Source organism: Andrena cerasifolii, chromosome 4, assembly GCF_050908995.1.
Source record: "Andrena cerasifolii isolate SP2316 chromosome 4, iyAndCera1_principal, whole genome shotgun sequence".
Lineage (NCBI taxonomy): Eukaryota > Metazoa > Arthropoda > Insecta > Hymenoptera > Andrenidae > Andrena > Andrena cerasifolii.
Genome location: NC_135121.1, coordinates 16,077,610 through 16,102,634, shown reverse-complemented (window position 1 = coordinate 16,102,634; position 25,025 = coordinate 16,077,610). Strand labels below are relative to the sequence as shown.

General features: G+C 38.5%; 2 protein-coding genes across 2 annotated transcripts in view; both read left to right on the top strand.

Annotated features, from left to right (window-relative positions):
• The first annotated feature begins 11,917 nt into the window (after window positions 1-11,917).
• Window positions 11,918-19,341, top strand: LOC143368364 (putative cytochrome P450 6a14). The gene is made up of 5 exons (XM_076811025.1): window positions 11,918-12,519; window positions 15,521-16,043; window positions 17,217-17,438; window positions 18,316-18,567; window positions 19,143-19,341. The coding sequence occupies exons 1-5, from the start codon at window positions 12,181-12,183 to the stop codon at window positions 19,313-19,315; spliced, it is 1,509 nt and encodes a 502-aa protein (XP_076667140.1). The 5' UTR covers window positions 11,918-12,180; the 3' UTR covers window positions 19,316-19,341.
• Window positions 19,342-20,950: 1,609 nt separating this feature from the next.
• The window catches only part of LOC143368353 (uncharacterized), a 72,592-nt gene continuing 68,517 nt past the window's right edge, over window positions 20,951-25,025 (top strand). Inside the window, exons 1-3 of the mRNA XM_076810992.1 lie at window positions 20,951-21,552; window positions 23,502-24,027; window positions 24,512-24,733. Coding sequence (XP_076667107.1) covers window positions 21,214-21,552; window positions 23,502-24,027; window positions 24,512-24,733 — 1,087 coding nt within the window. The 5' untranslated portion in view covers window positions 20,951-21,213. The remainder of the gene's footprint in view (window positions 21,553-23,501; window positions 24,028-24,511; window positions 24,734-25,025) is intronic.

Below are 25,025 nucleotides of genomic sequence, written 5' to 3'. Positions count from 1 at the left end.
CACAAAGTGCAGTTTGTTATACTACTCCCAGTGGTTCCAATGTTCTCAACAGAATTTGCAATTTGCAAACGTGATAGTGTAACTCATAATGTGCCTGCAGTGTACTGAACAATATATTTCAGCCAGCATAGAGCTAAACTACTATTTCAGATACTTCTACGCCTTCTACAATAAAATTATTATTCTCCATAACTGTATCTATATTATTTGAAACTTATTGCACCATCAATCATCAACGAGAGCTTCGCAAAATCACATTTCTGAAATACAAAAATTTAGCTACTTGTTTCGTTTATGTTCAGTACTCTCCATTCCGCGAGAGATAAAGTTCCTTTAAAAAAGCCACTAACCAGACGCGAGTACCGTTAACACAGGGAAACGATTAAAATTGATCGAAGTAACGAATCAATAGGGATTAACTTTTAATGCAATCGCATCTCGAGAGCCAATTAAATATCTACAGCTCAGGTGGTTTCTAAAAACATGAAACGGAAACCGTTCGACAGATTCGACCAAAAAAAAAAATAAATAAATAAAATAAGGGAAATCTGTCTGTCTCAATAACTTGGGGAATTACTGCATGTTGAGTAAGTGCTGTACAAGTACACGAGCAGGCTGGAAGTTTCGCCCACGTACACTCTCTTCGGGGCTACATAAAAATTGCGTAAAGTTTACGACGGCCCAGCAGACGAGGAACACGAAATAAAAATTAATAGACTACTACATTACGACGTTTTTTATTTGGCGCGATAGCGCTGCAGGGTGTAAAACGCGATATCAAGATCGGCTGAAGGATTCGAAATAGAATTTAAAGGGAAGGTAATGTCTTCATCGCGTACACTTCTCTCCGGTTTCATTAAATGTTACGTGGGGGTGGGGGGGGGGGGAGGGGAAGATAAAATAAAACGTCAGGGCTCGGTTAAATATATCGTTTTTATATGCCTCTCTACGATCCGAGTGCGAAACGTGTAATTCAGAATAGCGCGCGGCGGGGCGAAGTTTTAAATTCCTCTGGATATCGCTGGGCAAATAGCGGGCGATATGGTTTCTCGGTTATTCAACAATCTTTCATTCGACTTCGCATTCCAGCCCGTATTTCGTTTTTAGCGGCGATATGAATAAATTTGTCGTATTTGAATGGCTAAACTTTCTTTTTTTCTGAGGGCGATAGTGGTATTTGAGAGCACTTGAAGCTGAGGGATGACATTGTTAATCTAGTCTAGGTGTTGAGGAATTTTTACATCGTCTTATTCAAACGATACGCCTTCGTAATTTGAAAAATTCTGAATAAATTCTGTGGGAAGAAAATTTGAAATAAAAAGAACAACTATTTTTCTGTATATTTTTTCATGAAAGAATATGGTTTTTAAAATCAATCGAGTACGTAAAATTGGTTATATAGGAGTTGAGTTATAATTTTATTATTTTTGTACAAATTCTTTTTGTGTGAGCGAACGTGGTGAGATGGCCCGTAGCTGTTTCTGACAATTTGCTCAACGTGATACTCTTCGCGATTTCAAAATCACTCGATCAATCTATATGTGTCAATTAACACCGTTCTCTGGCTGATAACAAGATCTGATAATGAATATTAAGGATTATCTGTAACTCCTTAACTCAATCAAAGTGTAATCTGATTTTCAGACCTCTTATCGTGAAAACTTTTCTTTTACTCACTCATTACTTTTACATACTTTCTGAACCAAGTATGAATTGAAACTCGTGCACAATGAAGCCTGCGCAATCGTTTACATCAGTCTATAAATTCTCCATCGCATTATTCGAGCCCAAGCATTATTTTTAAATAAAAAAATTACGACGCACAGTACTAAATGCAATCCTTAAAAGGAAAAAAGATTTTTTGAGAAATGTGTTATAGCTTTTGAGTAAAAAATTTACAAAGACCACCCTTTTTTCGGCCCCCTGACTGAGCATGACCCCTTAAAACATTCAGTGGCCGCTGCTCGCAATAAAACCCAAAGGACCTTCAGTCGCGCGAGATCTTTCTCAGTTTCGGTTATTTCCTCGGCGGGTGCCTTTCGCGCGACTTACCATAGCGCTGAAATTACTTTGAAATTGTTTGGGGATCTTTTGAAGTTCTCGTCATCGGGCCCGTAACGATGCCTCTGCGTTTCCATTCTGCCGCTGTCAAACAGTACTCCGGTTAACACCTGCGCGAAAGATAGCTCTCGTCGGGCAGCGAATTCAAGGGGGACGTTGAAGAATACTCTGGCTTCGTGAGAACCGAGGAATCACTTAGTCGAGGCGCGGTTCCTCGCGACTAAACGCAATTGGCTAAATTGACTTACAAGGGAATATCCCGAACCCGAAAATTCAAAAAATTCTGAAACTTTGTGAATATGTAAAGGATTTCCTCCCGATTACAACGCAATTTTTGTTGGCTGCTCAAATTCACTCGAAGGGGGTGAAATTAACCCCTGAAAATTCGGCTATTTTTTGTGTTATAACTCGCGAACTGTAAGAAATAGAAAAAAAATTTCAAGACAAAAGTTACTTGTTTTAATCGGATCTATCATTTGGTGAAAAAATTATTTTACAGTTCACGCCTTATAACACAAAATCGGAAAATGACCGGGTTTTCAGGGGTCAATTACACCCCCTCAGAGTAAATTTGGGCAGCAAATAAAAATTGCCTTGTAATCAGGAAGAAATTCCCTACGTATTCACAAAGTTTCAGAATTTTTAGAATTTCCGGGTTCGGGATGTTCCCCTGTTAGGTACTCTAGCATTACGCCGTGCTATTCGTTTGGGCGAAGTTGCCGTATCGACTCCAGCTACAGGGGCGACATCGATAGCTCAAAAACTCGGTTTTTAATCAACTCGTGTGCTGATTGGCAGAGAAATTCGATTTGCACGCAAACTTCAGTAACGGCACATTCTAGCGTTACCAAACAGCGAGAAGCCAGCGGCACTACTGAAACGAGTATTTGTTGAGTATAACGAACGCTGTAACAGCATATTGGGTGTATGGGGAAAAATCTGCGTTCCGCAAAGTGGTTTGAATCTTGCGTCTCGATACGTAAGTCGCAACCCCACAAAACCGTGTAGAATGTTTAACGCAGTTAAAAAGAAAGAAATTCCCAGGGCATACTATAGAAACTACCAGAATAAATTATTTGTAAAAAATCTTTACGAAATAACAAAGCTCCAAAATTGATCTAAATTAAACCACCATTATGAAAGCTTTTTATTCCGCGCGTATATCCAGAGCATCGGGGACTTTCGATTGAGCAGGATTCGCGCGAGGCAGGCAGCGATCTGAATAAACGAAACGAAGCGGCTTGCCCGTTATCGAGCAGAAAGAGAGTAGAATTAGAAACGGTAGCAGATCGCGAAATGAAAGTAGCTGCCCGAGCGCGAACGAATCCCGCCGACTAAAAGGGTAATTTCCCCTTTTATAAACACGAGCAGGAAGGCGATCCTGCCATTTTTCGTTGCCCGTTTCCCTCCTTTTTTCCTCTTCCTTCCTCATCGCAGTTTGTCTTGCCTGTTGTCCTTTCAGCGGCGGGGTCGCTTTGATCACGTCTTGTTGGCGGACAGGAAAGCAGGAAAAAGTCCATTTCCGGCAGAGAGGTAATGAAGGACGACCGTGCCACGGACAATACAACCGAGGGGTAAGTATAGAAGGGAGCACCGGCGTGTCTAATGCACGATCGTTTGTATTGGAGGAGAGCTTCCCTTCAGACACGAGGCTGGCGATGGGAATCGTCTGTTGGACATCTCGTCCTTTTTCGCGTCGATGGATTCGCGCCACGCTCCTTAAGCTTGACCGTCGCCATTACGCTTCCGTTGTCGGGGGAACCAAAGCCCCGATCGCACGGGGTGGTACGTTTTAAGGAAGAACGAAAGGTAATCGTGGGATTAATTCTGCGAGGGGATCATGTTCCCAGCAACGGGAAAGATGGAAGTGTCTGAGGAGATTGTTTTTAAGAATTTTTTTTCAGGAATAATTAACGTTTTTATATATAATTTTTATTGCCCATCTTAGTACAATGGCTTAAGGGGAGGTTCAGGTCTAAATATAATTTTTTTTTTATTTCATTTTTCGGATGTGCAAGCTTTTAGGAATTCGTGTTTAAAAGGATTTGTTGAAATTTGTAAGGTTCTCGGAGTTATAGGCATTTGATTAGCGGCTATTGCATGGGCAACAACCGGACACTCGGCACTTACGTAAAACTTTAAATGCGTTTTTCTCGAAACAGTGTTGTCAAAATCAGTGGAACCTGTATCCCTAAAAGTTATTATCCGATTCGACTGAAACTTTTTTTATTTTGAAGAATATACTTCTGGATAGGGGGGTACCAGAAAATAATACAAAAAATTGAATGTTTATAATTTTCAAAGGCGCTGAAAGGATGAAAAATATAGGGAAAGTGATTTCAAACTTCAAGTGTCGTTATTTTCTTAAAAAATGTCATTTAGACCTGAACCTCCCCTTAAGAGATTCTAAAAAGCAAAATGAATAGAAAAACATGCATAAATTTTAATATATTAATTAATCTTCGAAATCCTTCACAAAAAAAAAACTTAGGGTGCTGACGGGACGTGTAACTATGGAAGAGCGGCTCTGAAATGGATACTTTTTAAAACTATATGAGTGTAGTTCTCGTCGCACGTACGGATTTTTATTATTATTGTTAACTAGATTTGAAAATTCAATTATATTTTAACAATTACCTACAGCTGAATTATAAAATAATGATAGTTATTTGTATAATATATCGTAGACAGATTTGTGTTTAAAGTTACATAAACGTATTATGATTTTATGTTATTCACTGAAATCTATCGTGTAAAGCGGACAGATTTATTCGAATTGGGCACCCACGAAATCCTATTCCTTGCCATCATAAATGTCAAGAGTAGTCTTCTCGGTATATTTTTAGTTTGCAGAGCATCCCGAGCATTTGTGCGCGATCTCGAAGCGCAGTTTCTGTTAAATCATTCTCGAATAATTCTAAACGTGTATTATTTAACGAGCAATGTTTAATGTGGCAAGCGTAATACATTTAGAGTACGTGCACGTTCTGCGCGTACTAAAAATTTATTTCACGAAATAGCAGACGATTCGATAAAACATTATTTGCAGGGATGGCGGATATAATCTCTACCAAAGTAGCTACGGTTTACGCGCAATAAATGGTACTTTATCACAACTGCGCGCAATTGGACGAAATAAATTCAGTGAAATATTTTCCACTTGTTATACGGAACAGTATTTTACCGAAATAGTGAACTCGCGTTCGAGATAATGTCTCTGTTTCGACCGTTCGTGCCGTTTTATCGATATCAAGTGTAGAGTCATAAAATTTTTTACCGCCTTCAGGGCCCGTTATTAACAAGCCAGTAAAAACTTTCTATTAAATTTATTAAGTTAGGTTTTAAGAATTACCCCGGCTCCGCGAAGACAGTTGCCCCAAATTTCAATTATATGAATCTAAAAAAAAAAATACTATACCAAACCTATCTACACGGAAATTTTTGAATTTTCAACATTTCATTGCTTCAAATTTTTCTTAGCTCTGTGCTTCTTATCGTACTTGTATTTCGTGTTCACGTCGGTAGCAAGATTTCTTGCGCCAACTTTCATCCGAATACGTCAGAGCCACAACAGATTTTCGAAGAAATTTCTCCCAAAAACGATATTCTATTCTGAAAACCAGCACCATTCCCCTAATTCCATCGCCAACAACAGATCACCCCATATGAATTCACCCACCCGTTCACTGTCCTCCCCCTCGCGATTCTTTTTCGCAAAAGCCACTCGTGAAATGTCGGCCGCAGAACGCAGACGATGGTATCCCCGTCTTTTCGCGCTCGACTGACAATGGCAACAAATTGAATGACAATGCATATTAACTAACCCCCTCGAACGGAGGAGGACAATCTACGGTAATGATTTGCTGGGCAAGTCGGCTATAACGGGCCGCGAACAAGGGGCAATTAGAGAAAATCAATGTTGCACAACACGTTTGCATGTTGCATTTAATAATGGTGCTCGAGTGGAGAATTCGATTCGCCCTTTGACGACATAACGAACCGACGGTGCGTGTGGACGTGTCCGCGGGCGTGGCGTCGCTTTTCCGTTGGCAAGCAATTTCATTGGATCAGGAAAAGGAAGATGTGCCATCGCGGGACTGAATTGTCGTTATGGTATTAGTTTCCCTTCTTTTTTTTTTTCGTCGAGTAATTTACTTCGATAGATGCCTGATGGGGTTGTCGACGTTGCGGGGTGTATTGATTTCGGGTTCGATCTAGGTACTCGAAAGGCTGCAGGTTAAAGGAGAGTCTGGGGCGAGGTGTACTTCTTGCTTCTTTTGTTTACTAAACAGGGAAGCATGCTTGGTGTTTGACTCTGGGCTAAGAATAAAGGTTCCCTTTTTGTGTTGCGATTTTTTCATTGTTACTGCGTTGTTCTAATGTTTATTGCGTTCTGTGGGGGCTTGAAAATGTGAGGTGAGGGGGTTGCGGACTGGTTGGAATTATCTGGAACTCGGATTAACCGGAATCGAGGTGAAGAGTGAAAATTTGTTGATATAAAGTATATTAGAATACGACTTCTGATTAGGCGTGCAGTTAAATTATAAAAGTCTATAGCTACTTTTATTGGAATATATCCAGAGTAATTATAGAAGCTACGGTACTTTTATTAGTACTCCACTGTAATATATGCGGAGGTTGTAAAAAAATGTGTATAAAAATTCCTTATTCAAAATTTCTATCTAAATCTTTTGCTTACACGAAATATGCTTTATAAATTAAGGATGCCCTATGTTTTATGGGTGATTCTTACGGTGACTGATGGTCGGATCACCTTATAAGAATCACCCTCTATACAAATTTCGCTCCACCCCGCGTTCGCGGGGTGGAATACATGGACGTGTATTCATCTTTATATGATGCCATTAAGCTGATTCGACGTGATTAATTCTACTGAAAGATTCCTTCTTATTTATAATATTTAACGTAGAATCCAACAGTAAACCTTACTCGGTTATTTATAACAAAACTTATATCGCAAGCATTGCGTGCTAATCGAATATTTCTTATCAATCGTCTATCTCTATAGCTCCTCTAGCCTCCTATCAAAATATAAATATCCTACATAACAAACGTGGCTTGGCTGTTTGTATAAAAAAAAGCGAGGTCTAAAAATTCAGTTATCGTATTTCATGGCATCTTTGGATAATTTTTTCATACAACGAGTCGTTTACGAGCGGTTTATGATCGTCAAGTTAAGCGAATTACCCTGTACTAGGGATGGCCGTAAGCAATGTCAATCTTTATGATGTGATTAATTTAACGAGATTATTTTTATAGGAAATGCGATATGAAAGGGAAAAATCTCGGGATTATTAAGGATAAGTTCTGATCGGAGGACAAATTATAGCGTCTGAATGTTTTCCTATATTAGACGATGTGTAGTATGAATGACGTTTTTATGTGATTTTCAAATAACAAAGTGTTAAAAATTAAAGTTAAATTTCCTCCTAGGCCCTTAGTTTTGGAAATAAATTGAAAGGTATCTGCAAAAGTGGATACATTTCGGATGTTCTTTTCCCTCTGATCGTTGTTTAAACATATTTAAATATTCATAATCCATTAATAACTTATATCATTTTATTCGGGAGGAATAATTCGACGGAACAAGCAACCGAGTAACTATTACCGTCTCGACACGAAAGATGTTCAAATTTGAAAATTTTCAGTTTCTTCAAAATCGTATTTCTCGAAAACTGAGGGTGGTGGCGATAGACGGTTTGTGGATTCGTTTTCAGGGCACAAAATCTATAAGAAACAGCTATTGAATGTTACGGAGCAGAAAAAAAAATTTTAATTTTGTTGGACAGTGTTATTAGATACACATTAGCACGTTATCTGCCGCTATCGCGTACCTGTGATTGCGCAATTATCATGCACGATCGTTATTACTTAATCTTATTTTATAACAGCAGTGGAAGATTTCTATAATATTTGCAAGATACAATGGTAACAATGTCCAGCGATCAGTGGGTACACATTTTTACAATTTGTAGAAGGTCGACGACGAGCGAACGCGGTAAACAATACATGAATTCGTCAACAATTCTAATCTTGAGTCACGTAAGTGTCTTGTGTAAGGGAAAGGTGGGATAGTTGATCACGGTTTTGCTTTTTTTATTAAAATAATATTAATGGTTTGCTTTGTTTGTATTTAATTATGTAAGTTGTAATTCTTAGAGTATTCTCAATATACTTGTACAAATTTGAGAGCTGAATACTAATTTTAACGACTGAAATTCAACATTTTCTGGCAGTGACGTTATGCACAAGTATCCCCCCACTGAAGGTGAGACTTGATCAGTGAACTTTAAGAGTCAATAACACGAAATAAAGGGAATATCGTAAAAAGAAAGTAAACTATAAACAACTTGAAAGAATTGCTGAAAAAATAAAACCGAAGAATTAAACTCTATGACATAAAACAACATAAATGCATTCTTAAAAGACATTTCACTTAGATATCATCTGATTAAGATGATGATGAAAATATTTTCCTTCTCACTTTCTTTGCCGTATTTTTCTGTTTCAGTAGCCGTTCTATGGTTCTTTTTGGGGCATTTTCAGCTGTTCAAGTACCCCACCTCACACACTGATCAAGTGTCCCACAATGCACTCGATTTGAAAAAAAAAAGAAAAATAACACTTACCTTAAATACTTAAATCAATCAATAAATAGCATTAATAGGCCAGAAATTGCTGTTTTTACTTAATATATTTCAAATCGTTGGAAATGCAACCTTCACTCGAAAAGGGGGAAGAACAAGCAGACCGAAATATTTACTTTTTGGCTGCAACTAAGATCGAAGCTTCTAACAACATTATTCTATGCTCCCAAAAGAAAACTGCAATGTGAAGGGTTGCGGTAATGCAAACATTACCACGATAGCGTGACAGCAGGCACAAATTGCCAATATATTAATTAAAAAACTAATGTGATTGTGTATTCCCGCTGATCAACTATCCCACCTCTCCCCTATAGGGGGTACGAGCTCACAACTTTATCAATTAACTTAATTAAATCATATTGACGCCAAAAATTGAAACGAATTCACTAATCCGTCGTTCCAATCTGCAAAAATGATATCGAACCAGATCATTACATAATATTCTCATAAATATTCTGTTATTTGTGGCCAGAAATTATATCGTACTAAAACGAAATAATAGAAAACAAAAAGAAATAGGATAAAATAATAAATAAAATAAAATATATCACACTACACAGTAAATGTAAAATAATCTGATCTCGTCGACCTATTACATTCCCCGTTATAAACAACAAATATCTCACCTTTCGGGCAAATAAATTTGTCTTCGTACTTTACGATGTTAATAAAGATTCCGGAATATTAAAGCTGAAGCAGGAAGCAAGTGAGCAGGAAGCTGAATCGCTAAATTATTTAACGGCATCTTAGTGGAACCTGCATCATACGCTAGGGTCTGGTAAATATCATGCACGACTGTCAAAGGAAGCTAGCTAATTAATATTTTACGAAACTATCACGAATCAACTTTGCATCTGTCACATCCAAATACACGAGACATATTTTATTTTATTGGCCCCAGTCTTTGCTGCTTTCTCTGGACTTTCCTTTGCCATCCTCTCCAGCTCGTCGAATATAAGTGGCTCCATTAAGAATAGGTTCCTCCCGGTAGCTTAGACCTATAAAGTCGAAGAATTGGTGGCACTTGTTGCTCGAGTGCTTCGACAGCACTGGAAATATCATGTCGAGGATAGGTGTTATTACTTCTGCGGGAACATTCTATCGTATTTCTCATTTGTATGCTGTACCGTGTTTCCACATCAGCGAACAGTGAGATCAGCAGTACATATTTATACCCACTTTATAGCTCATTGATTGGTCTCGTTTGAATGAGAAGCCTGAGATTCAAAGGGAAAGCATTGGAAGTCTGCGGACCTACGCGATGTCTTTAACGGTTTAAGATGGTAGTACACCCTAGACACTTATTTTTGAAGGTGACATTTGGAAATTAATTCGGAAAAACCTATCGCACCTACGAGGCAGAGGTTTCGCGCACATATTTAGTAGTGCTTGACCTACCAACTCAATTTTTTGCAATGCGTTATATTGAAAATTGTAGAAGTTACACGCCGAAGCGCAAGTCATGTCATCAAACACCCCTATCGGGCGCACGAATTGCGTCCTACTTATCTGAAACGAAAGAACCAAAGATAAATTTAATCTGTATGAGTGTAGATATCTCCCCTAGCAGTCCTAACCAAATCCGAACATTGTCACTAAAATCGCAGCTGTTTAAAAATTGATGTTTTATTTTTTCGACTTTTCTTGAAGTAAAACAAGGAGTGGGGGGATTGTATTGAAACTATTGATATAATTTTGCTACGGACTATAGGTACACATGCACTTTGAATGTGTGTCAAATTTTAGCTAAATCGGTCCAGCAGTTTTTGAGAAAAATGTGCGCCCGACCTGAAAAATTTGTTTCGAGAAAAACGCATTTAAAATTTTTCATGCAGTTACGACCTGTACGACTGAAGTTACGCTGGATAACGAATAATTTCTGTAACTTACCCTTAAACTGCAACTTCTGCAAGGGTGTATATAAATATGGTCAAAATTTTAGACAAGTCGAATCATTAGTCTCTTAAAAAAAATCCCAAATTTTGCTATGTTTTTAGCCCCAGAAATAGGATTCCCCCATAAGGCATTGGGGACTCTATTGCCCCGTACATCTATAAAAAATAAATAGATAGTGTATTGGGTTAATCCATATGAAATGGCCACTCCAGTACAGCGTAAAAGTTCTTTACTTCTGGTGGGGATATAATAACAACTGATAACACTGGCATACGCCTCGAGAAATATCACAGAAACTCAAAAAAAAAAACAAACGAAATAATTAAAGAGTAAAAAATAATTCCATTCGTACTTCCTTACACGGAACGGCAATTTCATATGCACGGATCTAATATTTCTCAATAAATCGCGCCGTTCTATAGCTTAAGCTTAATCTCTGCGCAATAAATCAGAAAGAACTCCATCCATTTTCAGGTTATCCTGTATATTAAGAGTAATCCATGTACAAAAACAACGCAACATCCGAGCCCTAATAAGTTGACAGTAACGTAACTCGCAACCAAAACGTCCCACTCCATAATACATATATTCAAATTTTCATCGAACGCCCGAAATGAATTTCTGCACGCCGTTAACCAGAGCCGCAGTAAAAATCAGAGGGTTGGAACGTAGCTCGGAGCTGGAGCGCAGAGCAGTGGAGCAATGGGGTTTTGCCCGGAGCACGGAAAATTTTCGCTGCTCCACTGCTCCAAAATATTTCTTTAATATTTGAATTTTCTTTCATCTTATAAGAGCAGACGAACGAACTGTTTCTGATAAACACCAATTCTCAATTCTCCATCATTGAAAAAATATTATATCGTAGGGCCAGGCAGTCTGAAGTCAAGAAGGCACAGTGCTTTCTTTACCCGAAAATTAAGCATTCTTTATAATTTGTTCTCTGTGCGAAAGTGAAAAGCTTGAAAGATGGGGTTTGTTGTAAATGAAAGATCACCGTTTGAAAGTGATAAAATAATTATTATTGAAAATGAGCAGGAGCGGAGCTGGAGCAAATAAAAAATTGGTCCGCTCCAATCCCCTGGTAAAAGTAACAACGCCAAGCTGATCACTGCGTTGTAATAACAAGTGTCGCATAAACTGTAACGTCGATCCACAGTTCTTTTCCTCAGCATCGAATTATTCATTGTCCCTCCTATCTATTACCCCCCCCCCTTCCTCCCCCTGCACTATATCATGGCACGACAGGAAAATATAAATGAGCTAGTCTACTACTGCACAGCGCACAATATAATTGTTAGATTCGGACTTGCGTTGAATCACCGTGCTGGGGACGTTTCAGTGCGACGAAAGCGTCTGCGGAAGAACAAGACTGCAGGCTGTGCAGCAGAGATAATTACACGAAGCGACCCTGACCCAGTGACATAGATTCCGGACGCAGCGTTCAAACGGCACGCAAAGAAATGCGTGAGTGAGATCGAGTATCGGCTACTATACTAGCTTGATTACTTCGCGATCGTCGGCACACGGCATCGCAGAATTTCTGTGCGCAAGGACAATGGCGTTGTGGACGTTAGAAGCGCTTGGATTCGCTGCGGCGATATTATTCCTGCTTTATTATTACTTCACGTTCATGTTCGACTTCTGGCGGAAACGAGGCGTCAAAGGGCCCAAGCCTATACCAGTCTTTGGCACCTTTCTGGACGTGTTCCTTGCAAAGGATTCCGTCAGCGATTGCTTCACGAATGCCTACTACGATTACAAGGACGAGCCGTTGGTTGGACTGTTCGTGGGATCTACTCCGCTGCTGGTCGTCAGAGACCCAGATCTGATAAAGGACATTCTTATCAAGGACTTCTCTTGTTTCGCTGAGAGGACTCTGATTGCTGTGGATGAGGTACGTATAGGTGATATTACTTTCAAGGGATCAATGACACTTGAGGCTGACAATAATTTTTGTAGGTTTAGAAAATATATAAAAGCAAAACTGTTGAGTTAAACGATTTTATTAAAAATGTAGTGAAAACTAAATTAAAACGCACTAAAAACTAGAATATAATTCATTTCTTGTACTAAAATTTGTATGGTGTTAATATCATTTTAAAGAATTAAGTTTAAATAAAACCGTGGGGCACCATGTGCAACCAGAAGTTGAAGTATCACACTGATTCATATCCTGTTATGATTTTATTTAAAGTGATATTAACACCATTAAAACTGTAGTACAAGAAAATAATTATTTTTTAGTTTGTAGTGCATTTTAATTTAGTTTTTAGTGCATTTTTAATAAAATCGTTTAACATAATTTTTTTTATATATTTTTTATTTTCTAGTTTTTAGTGTTTGTGGATTTACATTTCACAATTCAGACTTCTTTACAAATATCTTTTACTGCTGTATACGCTTTAACAGTTTGCTAAAATGCTATAGTGATAAAGTCACTAAAAAATATTTTTTTTCTTGTACTACAATTTCGATGGTGATATACTACGAACACCTGCAAAGTTTTAGTTTTACTATTCGTACACACGTGACGGATCATTTCTCGATAGAAATTGTGTATTTTCGGTACCGAACGCAACGGTTTTTTATCGTTTTCGTAAAGAACGCAAGTGGCTGATCTCAAGTCGTTTGGAACGGGATAATTTTTTTTTTATATATTGTGTTGTCATTCAAACTACGCATGCCTGCAAAGTTTCAAGACAATTAGATAGTTGGAAGTGGGTTAAATTTGAGTTGCCAGATTTGAACCATACATTAAACAAACAGAGGATCGAAGCTGAATAAAATCGTTTGAAAATAAAAGGAGGGAATTTTCGTAAATGGAATCTAAGGCACTAAAAATAAAAGAGCGATCATTTCTTGTTGCACTCATGCAGAGGAGCCTCGAACAGATATGAAGAAACAAATACTCTTACGGCAATCGCAGTACGCAGGTCATTGACTTGTCTGGTCTCGTCTAGTAAATATGAACGGCACACATTTAGAACAAATGGAGTGATTGCTTATGTTTGAAATTTGATTGCAATTCTCCGTTTGTCAGTGTAAGGTAAATTTGTGTGTGCTATATTGGGTACACTATAAACTCGTGATAAGTAGTGCATGCAGTGGTAGGACTGGAAAGCGGCAAACATACTTACAGACACTGAAAGTGATACCTCGAGAGATATGGAATATATTCTGAAGTATGCAGAACGGTTACAGGGAAGAACAGCTTAATGGCTTGCTCTTTAAATTCATTTCTTGTTCCTGTCATCTAACAATATTACAATAATATATTAAAAGATGTTCCACAGCTAAAGATATAAGCTTCACTGAGTAATAAAACTGGTAAAAAGAAGCTGAAAAGTTTTAAGAAGTGTAAGTTCACAAGGGATCGCCCTTGAAATATTCAGTACTGTAGAAAGATCTTTGTAAGTCTTCGTAATATACAGTGGCGGACGAAAGAAAGTTTACAACTTTCAAAATCGCATAGGTTTTTTTAAATTTGTCCAAATGACACGAGTTTGTTTTTAGAAGCTAGAAGGATTAGTTTGCTAAGTGACGCAAGTTTTAAAATTTCATCAGAATCGGTTAACGTTGCTCCCTGCTATAAACACTTAAAGATCGCAGAATAAGGTAGAAAATTGCGAAATTCTTTTTTTTTTTAAATGTAAATAGTTGTATCATTGTGTGCCTGCAGGCGATGTACGTACGGTTCACCGAATAAAATAATGTGACAGTTAACCCGGCTCTTCTTTATTTCCTCGCCCTCAACCCCAGCAACTGAGTCTCACAAGCAAAGAGCCGGCGATGATGAACCTTACGAAGGCTTGTCACAGAGTTGTGAACTTTCTTTCGTCCGCCACTGTATTTGAGATTTAAGATTACAGTCCTATATTAGATGCTATAAATATGCAGCAGGGGTGGGCTATTGGAAATTAATAATAAGGGCTGTTCGAGTACTCGGAAAAAGCGAGCCCAGCCCGAGTATCCGTAAAAATCGAGTTGGGCTCGAAAGAACCGAGCGGCTTGATAAAACCCCCGAAGTAGCTCGAATTTTTTCGAGCGGCTCGAAAGAATCGAGAAGCTTTGAATCATGAATTTTTTCGAGCGGCTCGAATATACTTGGTTGCAGATCGAAATTTTCGATCAGACAGACCGATTGTATCGAGTAGCTTGAAGCTTGAACGTTTCGGGCAATACGAATGTTTCGAAAATTTTTTAAGTTGTTTTTATCCACGGGAATTTAAATAATGGTTCTCAATAAGGGGCCGAGAAAAGGGCGCGGAAAAATTGTTGTCAGTAAGAATACTTGCATCGAATCTGTATTAAGTACTATAAATGTCAAACTCGAAGTGTACAAAATTTAATATTTGTTTTGAGGTCATCTATTAGTTCTTGAAAGGTGGTAATAAAACATTTCTGGTATAAGGAAATTAAATGCATAAGAAACGATCTGAATGAAGATCAATGTGTATTAAAGTCCTGCATAATTCATTCATAAGCAGGCAGCTAAAATTACACGAGGAATCAGAGATAGGGATGACCTCGTTCCACGTTTCACTCACGTCGCGCTGAAGTCCATTATTATTCCATAACGATCGCCCGAAATGATCGAATTACTTCGACTGGCGATCTCCTTATAGTAGCTCTAACTACCTACTTAGATTCGGGGGACCAAGAATGCTACCTGCTTGTTTCGACATATCGCGCATCTTGATATATAAAGCATAAAGTTTATATGTTTGTCTGTCGCCTAAAAACTTTCGACCAGTAAACTCTGGGGTCGCGGAACATGCCTCAGCTCATTATGCCTGGTTAATCCAGGTAAATGTGACTAGTTTAAAAAAAAGAAAATTATAAAATCAGAATCTAAATCCTGGGCGAAGCCGAGTAGTGAAGCTAGTAATTTATAGGTGGAACCATTATCGGTGCACCTCTTCAGGCTTGACGCTACACGATGGAGGCCCTTAAGGACCAGACTTACCCCTGTCTTCACCTCGGGCAAGCTGAAGGAGATGTTTCACTTGTTGCTGGAGTGCTCGGACCACTTCGAGAGCTACCTGGATAAATTGGTCGCGAACGGCGAGCTGATCGAGTGTCGCGAAATCTCCGCGAAATTCACCACTGACGTGATAGGTTCCTGTGTATTTGGCATCGAGATGAACGCGCTGACCGCGGAGAACAGCGAATTTCGTAACATGGGTCGAAGAATCTTCCTGACGAATTGGAAGTCCATCCTCAGGGACAGAGCCAGGGACTTCCCTTTCATGTTCAAGATTTTTGGCCGTTTCCTGGTCGACCATGAAGTGGTGAAATTCTTCACGCGCATTACTAGAGAGGCCGTGGACTATAGGATTCGAAACAACGTCCGTAGACACGATTTCATGGACAGTTTGGTGGACTTGAAGCAACACCCAGAGAAACTCGGAATGGAAGGTAAGAATGGCTTCTTTTTGTGGGTGTCATTACCACGCTAAATGTTTCCATCAGAGATAGTTTATCAAAGTCTTATCTCGTACACTGGTTGTGCGTGTAATTGACGAACAGAGTTTCGGGTGATACACGTTAGCTCTGTACTAGGTACATGTGATAAGTTATAATTAGACATATGCTTCGCGAACACTCGTTATCGTCCCAGGAGGAAGTGCGATTAATACCTTACAGACTTTAGAACGAAACAAGTAATAAACTTAGCAATTCCATCGTTACTGTGTTAAGGGGTCATGCTCAGTCAGGAGGCCGGAGAAAAGGGTGGTCTTTGGAAATTTTTTACTCAAAAGCTATAACACATTTCTCAAAAAATCTTTTTTCCTTTTAGAGAATGCATCTAGTACTGTGCATCGTAATTTTTTTATTTAAAAATATTTATCAATAACTGAGTTATTGTCTATCACTCGAAGGTTCTCTAAAAAAAGGCTTCTGCGGTGACCACTGCTTTTTAGAGAACCTTCGAGTGATGGACAATAACTTAGTTACTGGTAAATATTTTTAAATAAAAAAATTACGATGCACAGTACTAGATGCAATCTCTAAAAGGAATAAAGATTTTTTGAGAAATGTGTTATAGCTTTTGAGTAAAAAATTTCCAAATACCACCCTCTTTTCGGCTTCCTGACTGAGCATGACCCCTTAAAAATACGATATGGGAAAGCAAATTTTAATAGTTACTTTTACGATATCTGCGAGGATAAAATTGTAGAACTGTGATATATTTTGTAACTTTGGGCAAACAAATATTTTCGATGTTTCTCTCAAGATTAACGACGATAGAATGTTATTTAGACACATTTATTCCGTTCACAGTCTATCTATACTATTTCTTTTAAACAACTCTAGTAACTTCTTAATTTATAAGAGATGTCAGGTTCTAATGAAATGATCAGTAAGCTTTTAGAGTAAGTCCGATGTTAATTTTTCAGGGGCGTAAAATTGCAACGTGTATTAAGAAGTCTACTTCTCATTTAAGAATTTGTTTAAGATTTGAACATAGACCCTGAAGAAATATGAGAACAGGACAGAATATTGCGAACAATGTATCAGACAAAATAAGTCTCCTGCTAGGTTTTCACTGGTTCCTGATTTAAAATGCAACGTTATTTATCTAAATAGAGTTAGACGACGTGTACATGGCAGCCCAAGCTTTCGTTTTCTTCGTCGCTGGCTTCGAAACGTCCTCCATAACGATCAGCAACTTTTTGTACGAGCTGGCTCTGAAACCATCAATCCAGGATAAGGTTCGAGCAGAAATTAAGGAAGTCCTTCAAAAGACCAACGGAGTAATCACATACGACTGTCTAAGCGAAATGAAATATCTGGATGCAGGTTTCAATGGTACCTACTGTTTTGCTAGTATTCGTTAAAGCAGTAGCTTGTAGCAATATTCAAAGTCGCTGCTTATTCTTAAGATCGTCTTAAGCATTCGGCATCCTACTAGTCTATTGGATCAGTAGAGGATGCCGCACGCTTAAAACGATCTTACAAGGGAACATCCCGAACCCGGAAATTTCGAAAAATTCTGAAACTTTGTGAATATGTAGGGAATTTCCTCCTGATTACAACCCAATGTTTGTTTGCTGCCCAAATTCACTCTAAGAGGGTGTACTTGACCCCTGAAAATCCGGTTATTTTACGATTTTGTGTTATAACTCGTGAACTGTAAAATAATTTTTGCACCAAATGATAGATCTAATTAAAAGAGGTAACTTTTGTCTCGAAACTTCTTTTCTATCTCTTACAGTTCGGAAGTTATAACACAAAATCGGAAAATAGTCGAATTTTCAGGGGTTAATTTTACTCCCTTCGAGTGAATTTGTGCAGCAAACAAAAATTGCGTTGCAATCAGGAGGAAATCCCCTACATACTTACAAAGTTTCAAAATTTTTTGAATTTTCGGGTTTGGGATCTTCCCTTGTTAGTCTTAAGCGACAATTGTGAATACCGCCCTTAGAGTAGCTTCCAAATGTTATAACTTGGCGATATTCATGCGTTTGCAGAAGTTGCCAGCATACATTAAGAATAATTGTTCACTCAATCTGGCAATTTTTTTTACAGCCTTCACTCTTTTCTTCTAACTTCAGACATTTGGCTAATCAAAATCAAATATACAATTATTCAGGAATTTAATATACATGAACTCGACTGTGACTGACGAATCTATGTCAGGAACTGACACCTATACATCACTAATGATGCGCTTCGTTTCTTATAGAAACCCTGAGGAAATACCCAGTAGTATTATACCTGGGCAGAACGGCACTGTCAGATTACACGTTCTCAGGGACGAACGTCAGTATACCGAAGGGTACGAAAGTTTTTGTGCCGTCGTACGGGATTCAACACGACCCGGAGATTTTCCCGGAACCGGAAGTCTTCAATCCTGATAGGTTTACCGACGGAAGCGCTGCGACCAGACACCCAATGCACTTCTTGCCTTTCGGAGACGGCCCAAGGAATTGCATTGGTGAGAAATCTTTTCATTAAGGGTGTAACGCAGCGCAGAGCTTAAAGAATCGATTCCCATTCAGCATTTTCTCATAGTTTAGCAATCAAAAAATGCATTTGAAGAATTTTGAAGAGTTAGCGACAGTTGGCGACAGTTTGGAATTAAATTTTACTTTGCGCGTCGAAGTCGAAGATTTCCTGGGGAAAGATCGATTCTTCTTCAAAACACTGGCATATTCTTAATTTTTTATATTTTTCACTTCTACTTTGCACGACAGCCACGCTCGTTTAGATTAATAATATCTTTACTTTTTTAATTTTGGAACATCGGGGGTTTTGGAATCGTATCAACCGAGTGGATATTTATTTTACTTTTAACAAACCCCCAGCAACCTACATATTTCAAACTATTAAATACTGTAGTTGGTACGAAACGATTTGCACAGCTTAGTGAAATCGATCTGGGTTTCTTGAATAATTATTACTGCGTGAAATTCCAAATTTTGCACGTCTACGCTGCATTATCCCCTTAAAAAAGAAGGAAGATACATCAGAGAATCCAGCGATAGTGAATCTAACTGGTTTACTCTTTAGGCGCAAGATTCGCTAAGATCCAGAGTAGGGTGGCAGCCATCAGAATTTTATCGAAATTTAAAGTCGATGTGTGCGAGAAAACTCAAGTACCATACATTCTGGACAAGAAGTCCTTGTTCCTATTACAACCTACTCATGGGATATACGTGAAGATGACGAAGGTTGAAGATTAAAGGGCATTTCGGGATATCCAAATATTCGGAAGGGCGAATTTCTCGTCTGCGCATAGATACCTAAGTGCTTTTATTACGTGGTGAATAACATACTTGTGGTGTCAAATTGTAGGAAAGCAAAGGAGTGAGAAAAAAGTCTGTGTTCAAGTGGCAGTTTCGAGTTACGATTGAAAGATAATGACATCAATATTCGTTACTCGTCTATGCCATAATTATTTGGCAATTTCGGCTACACGAACCGCGGGGTTGAAATGAAGCATATTTGAAGTGTTTAAAATTTTAAACACTTTGCAGTGTTTAAAATTTTAAATGTAACTAGTAATTAATGAAGGTACGCGTTCTATTTCAAGCAAAGAGTTTTGGCTTCGGAATATCTTTTTAATATCATTTCATAAGAAAGTATACTTTTCATTATTTCTACCTATCAATTTAAACGACGGTATTGATTTTAGTAGATATTCTTACGGATCCCTCCCTTGTTTTCATTATCTCCTTGCCTCACTCCATAGTAATTAGAGACCTTGGTACGCTATACTGTGATTCTGTTTCGTAAGTTATAAACGTGTTGTTGCGTAAACGTTGAAATGTGTGCTGCATACGAATATCGCAGATCCAGCAGCATGGAAGTACGTATAATGCTGGAGAACGTAATTATCATCAGTATCCTTGGGAATAAAATTATGCACAGAGCTGACGCATAAGTGGAAAGTATTCTTAGAAATGATATTATAAAATCTAAGGATAAAAAATATTTTGTAGTGAATGATATGCATTTGTACTTATTTAACGCAACACATGATTTTTAATATGTACTGCGCGTTTTTTTTTTAACACCAACTGTAGTCTCTAATCTTCTACGCACTAGCGCACTTCTACTACCCCCTCTGCATCCCTAAGGACAGAATTTTCAAAAATCCTTCCTTCGTCAGGACTTCCTTTATACATACAATGTATACTAGCATTACTATTTGGCTTCGTCCGTAATTTGGATTCTGATTTTATAAAAAAAAATTATTTTTTATTTTTTTGTGAAAATAGTCATATTCACCTGGTTTAGCCGGGCATCATGAGCTGAGGTACATTTCTCGATCCAAAAGTTTACCGTTCGAATGTTTTTAGGCGACAGACAAACACACAAACATATAAACTATCTGATTTATATATAAAGATATATATATATAATATAACTTCCGAAAAACAATAGTGTTTTAACTGAAACTTTTTTTTTAAGTAGTTCATAATACTATGTAAAATAGCAAAAAAAATGGGAAATCTACATCAAGTCGTTGACTTGCAAAAAAATCCACAAAATTTACACATTTTCCGAGGGTTCAAACGGGTATACCCCCTTAAGAATTTTACAATTGCTCGCTGCATCTACACAATATTCATCCTCCATCTCCAATACTCACTGTTAAAAAGTACTATAGCTGAAACCGAGTACAATAAATAAAGAAAAAGGTACTCTGTACCACTTAGAGGTTTCTCTACATACATATCAGGAGCGAGTCACAAGTTGCACAAATAAAGGCATTATCCCAGTTCTTACAGCTATAACACTGGAGCAGTATCTACCTATTTCCACATTTCCTCTAAAATACGAAATTAATTTTTCCATGCTGCTAATCCAGACCACATTGTTGGGAGGGGGGGGGCACTTACCCATGTTCTTATCTAGTATTTTTGGAATCTACCGTTTATCACTGTCGAATGAAAAGATAAACGAGCATGATACTTCACAGTACAATGTTTAATTCCTTGATTAAAACTGTCGTGGTGCCCTGTGACTGTTAATATTTCGTAGTTACTTCGTCGGTGGTGCACGATTTGGTAGACTTTCGTAGCACCATCGTTCGATCGTATTCAAGGGAGAGCGAGAGCTCCACTGCGCAAGGACGATGGCCTGGATGATGTTAGACACTATTGGATTCGTCGTCGTGATCTTAGTCCTGCTTTATTATTACTTCACGTCCACGTTCGACTTCTGGCAGAAGCGAGGCGTCAAAGGGCCCAAGCCTATACCATTTTTTGGCACCTTCTGGGGCGTGTTCATTGGAAAGAATTCCCCCAGCGATTGCTTCACGGATGCCTACCACAATTACAAGGACGAGCCGTTGGTTGGCCTGTTCGTGGGATCTACTCCGCTGCTGGTCGTTAAAGATCCAGAGCTGATGAAGGATGTTCTTATCAAAGACTTCACTTGCTTCTCCGAGAGGACTTTGACTCCAGACAAAGAGGTACGTTTATGCGAATATTACTTTCAAGGGATCAGCGACACCTTAACGGTCACTAATCCCTGAAATTTTCAAGGAGAACGGAGCCTCCGCGTACACAAACATCTTTAATTAAAACGACCTGCTCCTCCATCGATTCGTGTATATTCTACTTAGGTCTTAGTTTCGAGTTTCACGCTCGACCTAGGGAACGTTCGCTGAAGGTGCAACTCCGCGATGAAACACACGAAACTTGTCTCACGAGAATGTAATGATAAAATAATTAAAAAATAATAAAATAATGAAATAATTGTAGCGTGAGATTAAAGTCCCATGTGGTGCTATAACTTTGATCACCTGGAACAACTTGTGACAAATCTTACGCTGTAAAGATAACTAAATTCATAAAAAAAGCGATCCGATTGCTGAGCCATGTTTATTAGGAAAATTAATGACTTAAATTTTTAGCCACAATGCGGAAAAACACCTTGCAAATTTCCCGGAAACGATAATGAATTACCTATTTTTGATGTACATAAATAAAAGCCATTACAAAGTATGAATTTTATAAATAAAAAATTGTGAAGTCTGATGGAATTATACGGGATGACTGATTAATCCGCCTTATCTCGCACTTTTCTCAAGTATTCTATAAAAAGAATCTATGTCACACTCATTATCAAAATTAAATCGACATATTACGCTACTCGAAATAAACAGTTTAATTTCCGCTATTCGATTAGTTTTCTCTAAAACTGAGCTCAAGTCTTGCTATAAATTTTTAAGCCTTTTCTCGACATTCTGCTTATCTAAACATCCTTTGCGTCGTTATATATTTTCAGTTATACAAAGTTCTCCGCAACGTTCATTGAGATAGCTTATTATTGATAAAGCGTGGGTACACGAGTTCGAAGTTCGAAATAATTTGTCATTGATTTATAATTTTTATCAGGCTTCCATTGAAACGCAAAGCTGCCACCTGGTACTTAACGAAATAGGGTAGACTGGAACGAATCGGATCACTTTGTGTTTGATGGTAAAAAAATAGTCAGACATTAAGAAACTAATTTTGTATTATATATTCGTGACCAGTACACCTTTGGCTTGAATATTAATATACAAAAATTGAAATTAAACATAAAAATCTTTCATTTATAAACGAAAAACAAAAAAGTGAGAAATATCCGATTCGCCCCGAAAGAAATGACGCGATCCGATTAGCCCCATATATAAGCATTTCAAAGGTTGTAGATTACATAAACAATTTATGATATAATAGTCTAAAATAGGGCTGGGACTATTCGGATAATTTAATATTCGAATATTTTACAAGTATTCGAATGCTACGAATAAACTTCGAATATTTGAGTATTCGAGTGTTATTATTCGAATACTATTCTGATGTATTCGAATAGTACGGTGTGAAGTGGGTCAAAATTAGCTTACAAGACAATGACTTCAAACAATTCACGCGCTATTGCGGTAGGTGCGGGGGATAGGGGCGATGTACGGACGATCGGAATACCCATTTCTATCGCGATGTAAAAAATATGGACTAAAAAATTCTTATTTTAATCCGATTTGCCCCGGTCGACCCTAGATAACTTTAGTTCCTGAAACTCACGACGATTGCGTCGAACTTACTTATGAATGAACTTAAAACAGAGACTTACGCTGCAGGTTTACGCTACCAATTTCATTAAATCTTCGACTTATTTCCCCTTACCTTGACAGTGAGTGGATACATGATAATTCACGTGTAAGAAGATAGCTTTTATCGCGATCAAATTACCCGATGGACTCGGAGATAATATGACCTAGTTTCACATTTAACTCACAATCGCACTGCAAGATCTGCAAGTCCATTACGACAAATGACTTCTTATAGCTCTAACTACCTAGATTCGGGGGAGGGTGGAGGGTGGAGGCAATGGCGCTACCAGCTTCTTTCAACATACCCTGCATATTTATAGGTGGAACCATTATCGGTGCAACTCTTCAGGCTTGACGCGCCGCGATGGAAGCCGTTAAGGTCCAGAATTTCCCCCATTTTCAGCTCGGGCAAGCTGAGGGATATGTTTCCCTTGATAATGGAGTGCGCGGATCACTTCGAGAGCAACCTGGAGAAGCTGGTCGCGACGGGCGAGCCGGTCGAGTGCAAAGAAATTGCCGCGAAGTTGAGCATTGACGTGATAGGTTCCTGTGCGTTTGGCATCGAGATGAACGCGCTGGCCGCGGAGAACAGCGAATTCCATCGCATGGGTCGAAGAGCCTTCCCAACGGATTTCAAAGCCTACCTCAAGGACAGACTAAGGGACTACCCTTTCATGTTCAAGCATATTGGCCGACTCTTCCTGGTCGATCACGAATTGGTGGAGTTCTTCACGCGTATCACCAGAGAGGCTATGGAATACAGGATCGAAAAAAATTTCCATAGACACGATTTCATAGACGTTTTGGTGGACTTGAAGCAACACCCGGATAAACTCGGGCTTCAAGGTAAGAGCGGTCACCACGGGAGGTAGTTTGTCAAAGCTGATCTCGCACATGGATCTTCGCTGTCACCGACTAGCAGTGTTTTAATGATAATAACGATGTCGGGTGACTTAAAAGTTACACAGTTCGACAGCCATCTGGATTTGTACATTCGATAGCCGTTTCTTATATGTTTTCGTGCGCTGAAAACGAATCCGCAAACCGTTTGCCGTCATCACCCTCGGATTTTGAGGAATTCGATTTTGAAAAAAAAACTGCAAAATTGGCACTTTTAAAGAAACATTCGGTAGCTATTCGGAATAGGGTGTTCCTCGCCGATTTCTGTGACCTTGAAATACGTTGTCAAGGTCATCGTTCTAAGCAATTTTTTCTTATTACACGTTACCGCCGCTGAGCTTTAGCTTTCGAGGGTTTCGCGGTGTATTCGCGTTGATATTCTCTGGGTTTCATATTTAATACTCAAGTGTAACGTTACTTGTTTAAATAGAGTTGGAGAATGAGTACGCGGCGGCTCAAGCTTTTGTTTTCTTCGCCGCTGGCTTCGAAACCAGTTCCCTAACGATCAGCCACGCTTTGTACGAATTTGCGCTGCATCCGGAGGCCCAGGAGAAAGCACGAGCTGATATTAAGGAAGTTCTTCAAAAGACGAACGGAGTAATCACATACGACTGTATAAGCGAAATGAAATACCTAGATGCATGTTTGCACGGTACTGCTTTCTTTTATTCGTTAAAACAGTAGCTTAGAGTACCTAGGTGACAAATGTCGTAACTCGATGCCGAGTAGGTGGCAATTTTTTCTACAGCACACCCTCGATTACTCTGCAAACTTTGAATCTGTTCTTGTTAAAGCCTTCAACCGAAAGATAGTCGTCCAAGTACTCTAATTCTGACTTTAGGTATTTAGATAATCAAATTCAAATTGTTGCGACCATTTAGATATACAATTATTCAGGAATTTAATATTCATTAACTTGATTAAGACTGACTAATCTATTGTCA

Bases quoted from the DNA above. Each gene is read 5' to 3' on its own strand.
- LOC143368364 (XM_076811025.1), top strand. From the start codon at position 12,181: ATGGCGTTGTGGACGTTAGAAGCGCTTGGATTCGCTGCGGCGATATTA. The intron at 12,520-15,520 runs GTACGTATAGGT...AGTAATTTATAG, and splicing joins CTCTGATTGCTGTGGATGAG to GTGGAACCATTATCGGTGCA. The intron at 16,044-17,216 runs GTAAGAATGGCT...TTATCTAAATAG, and splicing joins AGAGAAACTCGGAATGGAAG to AGTTAGACGACGTGTACATG.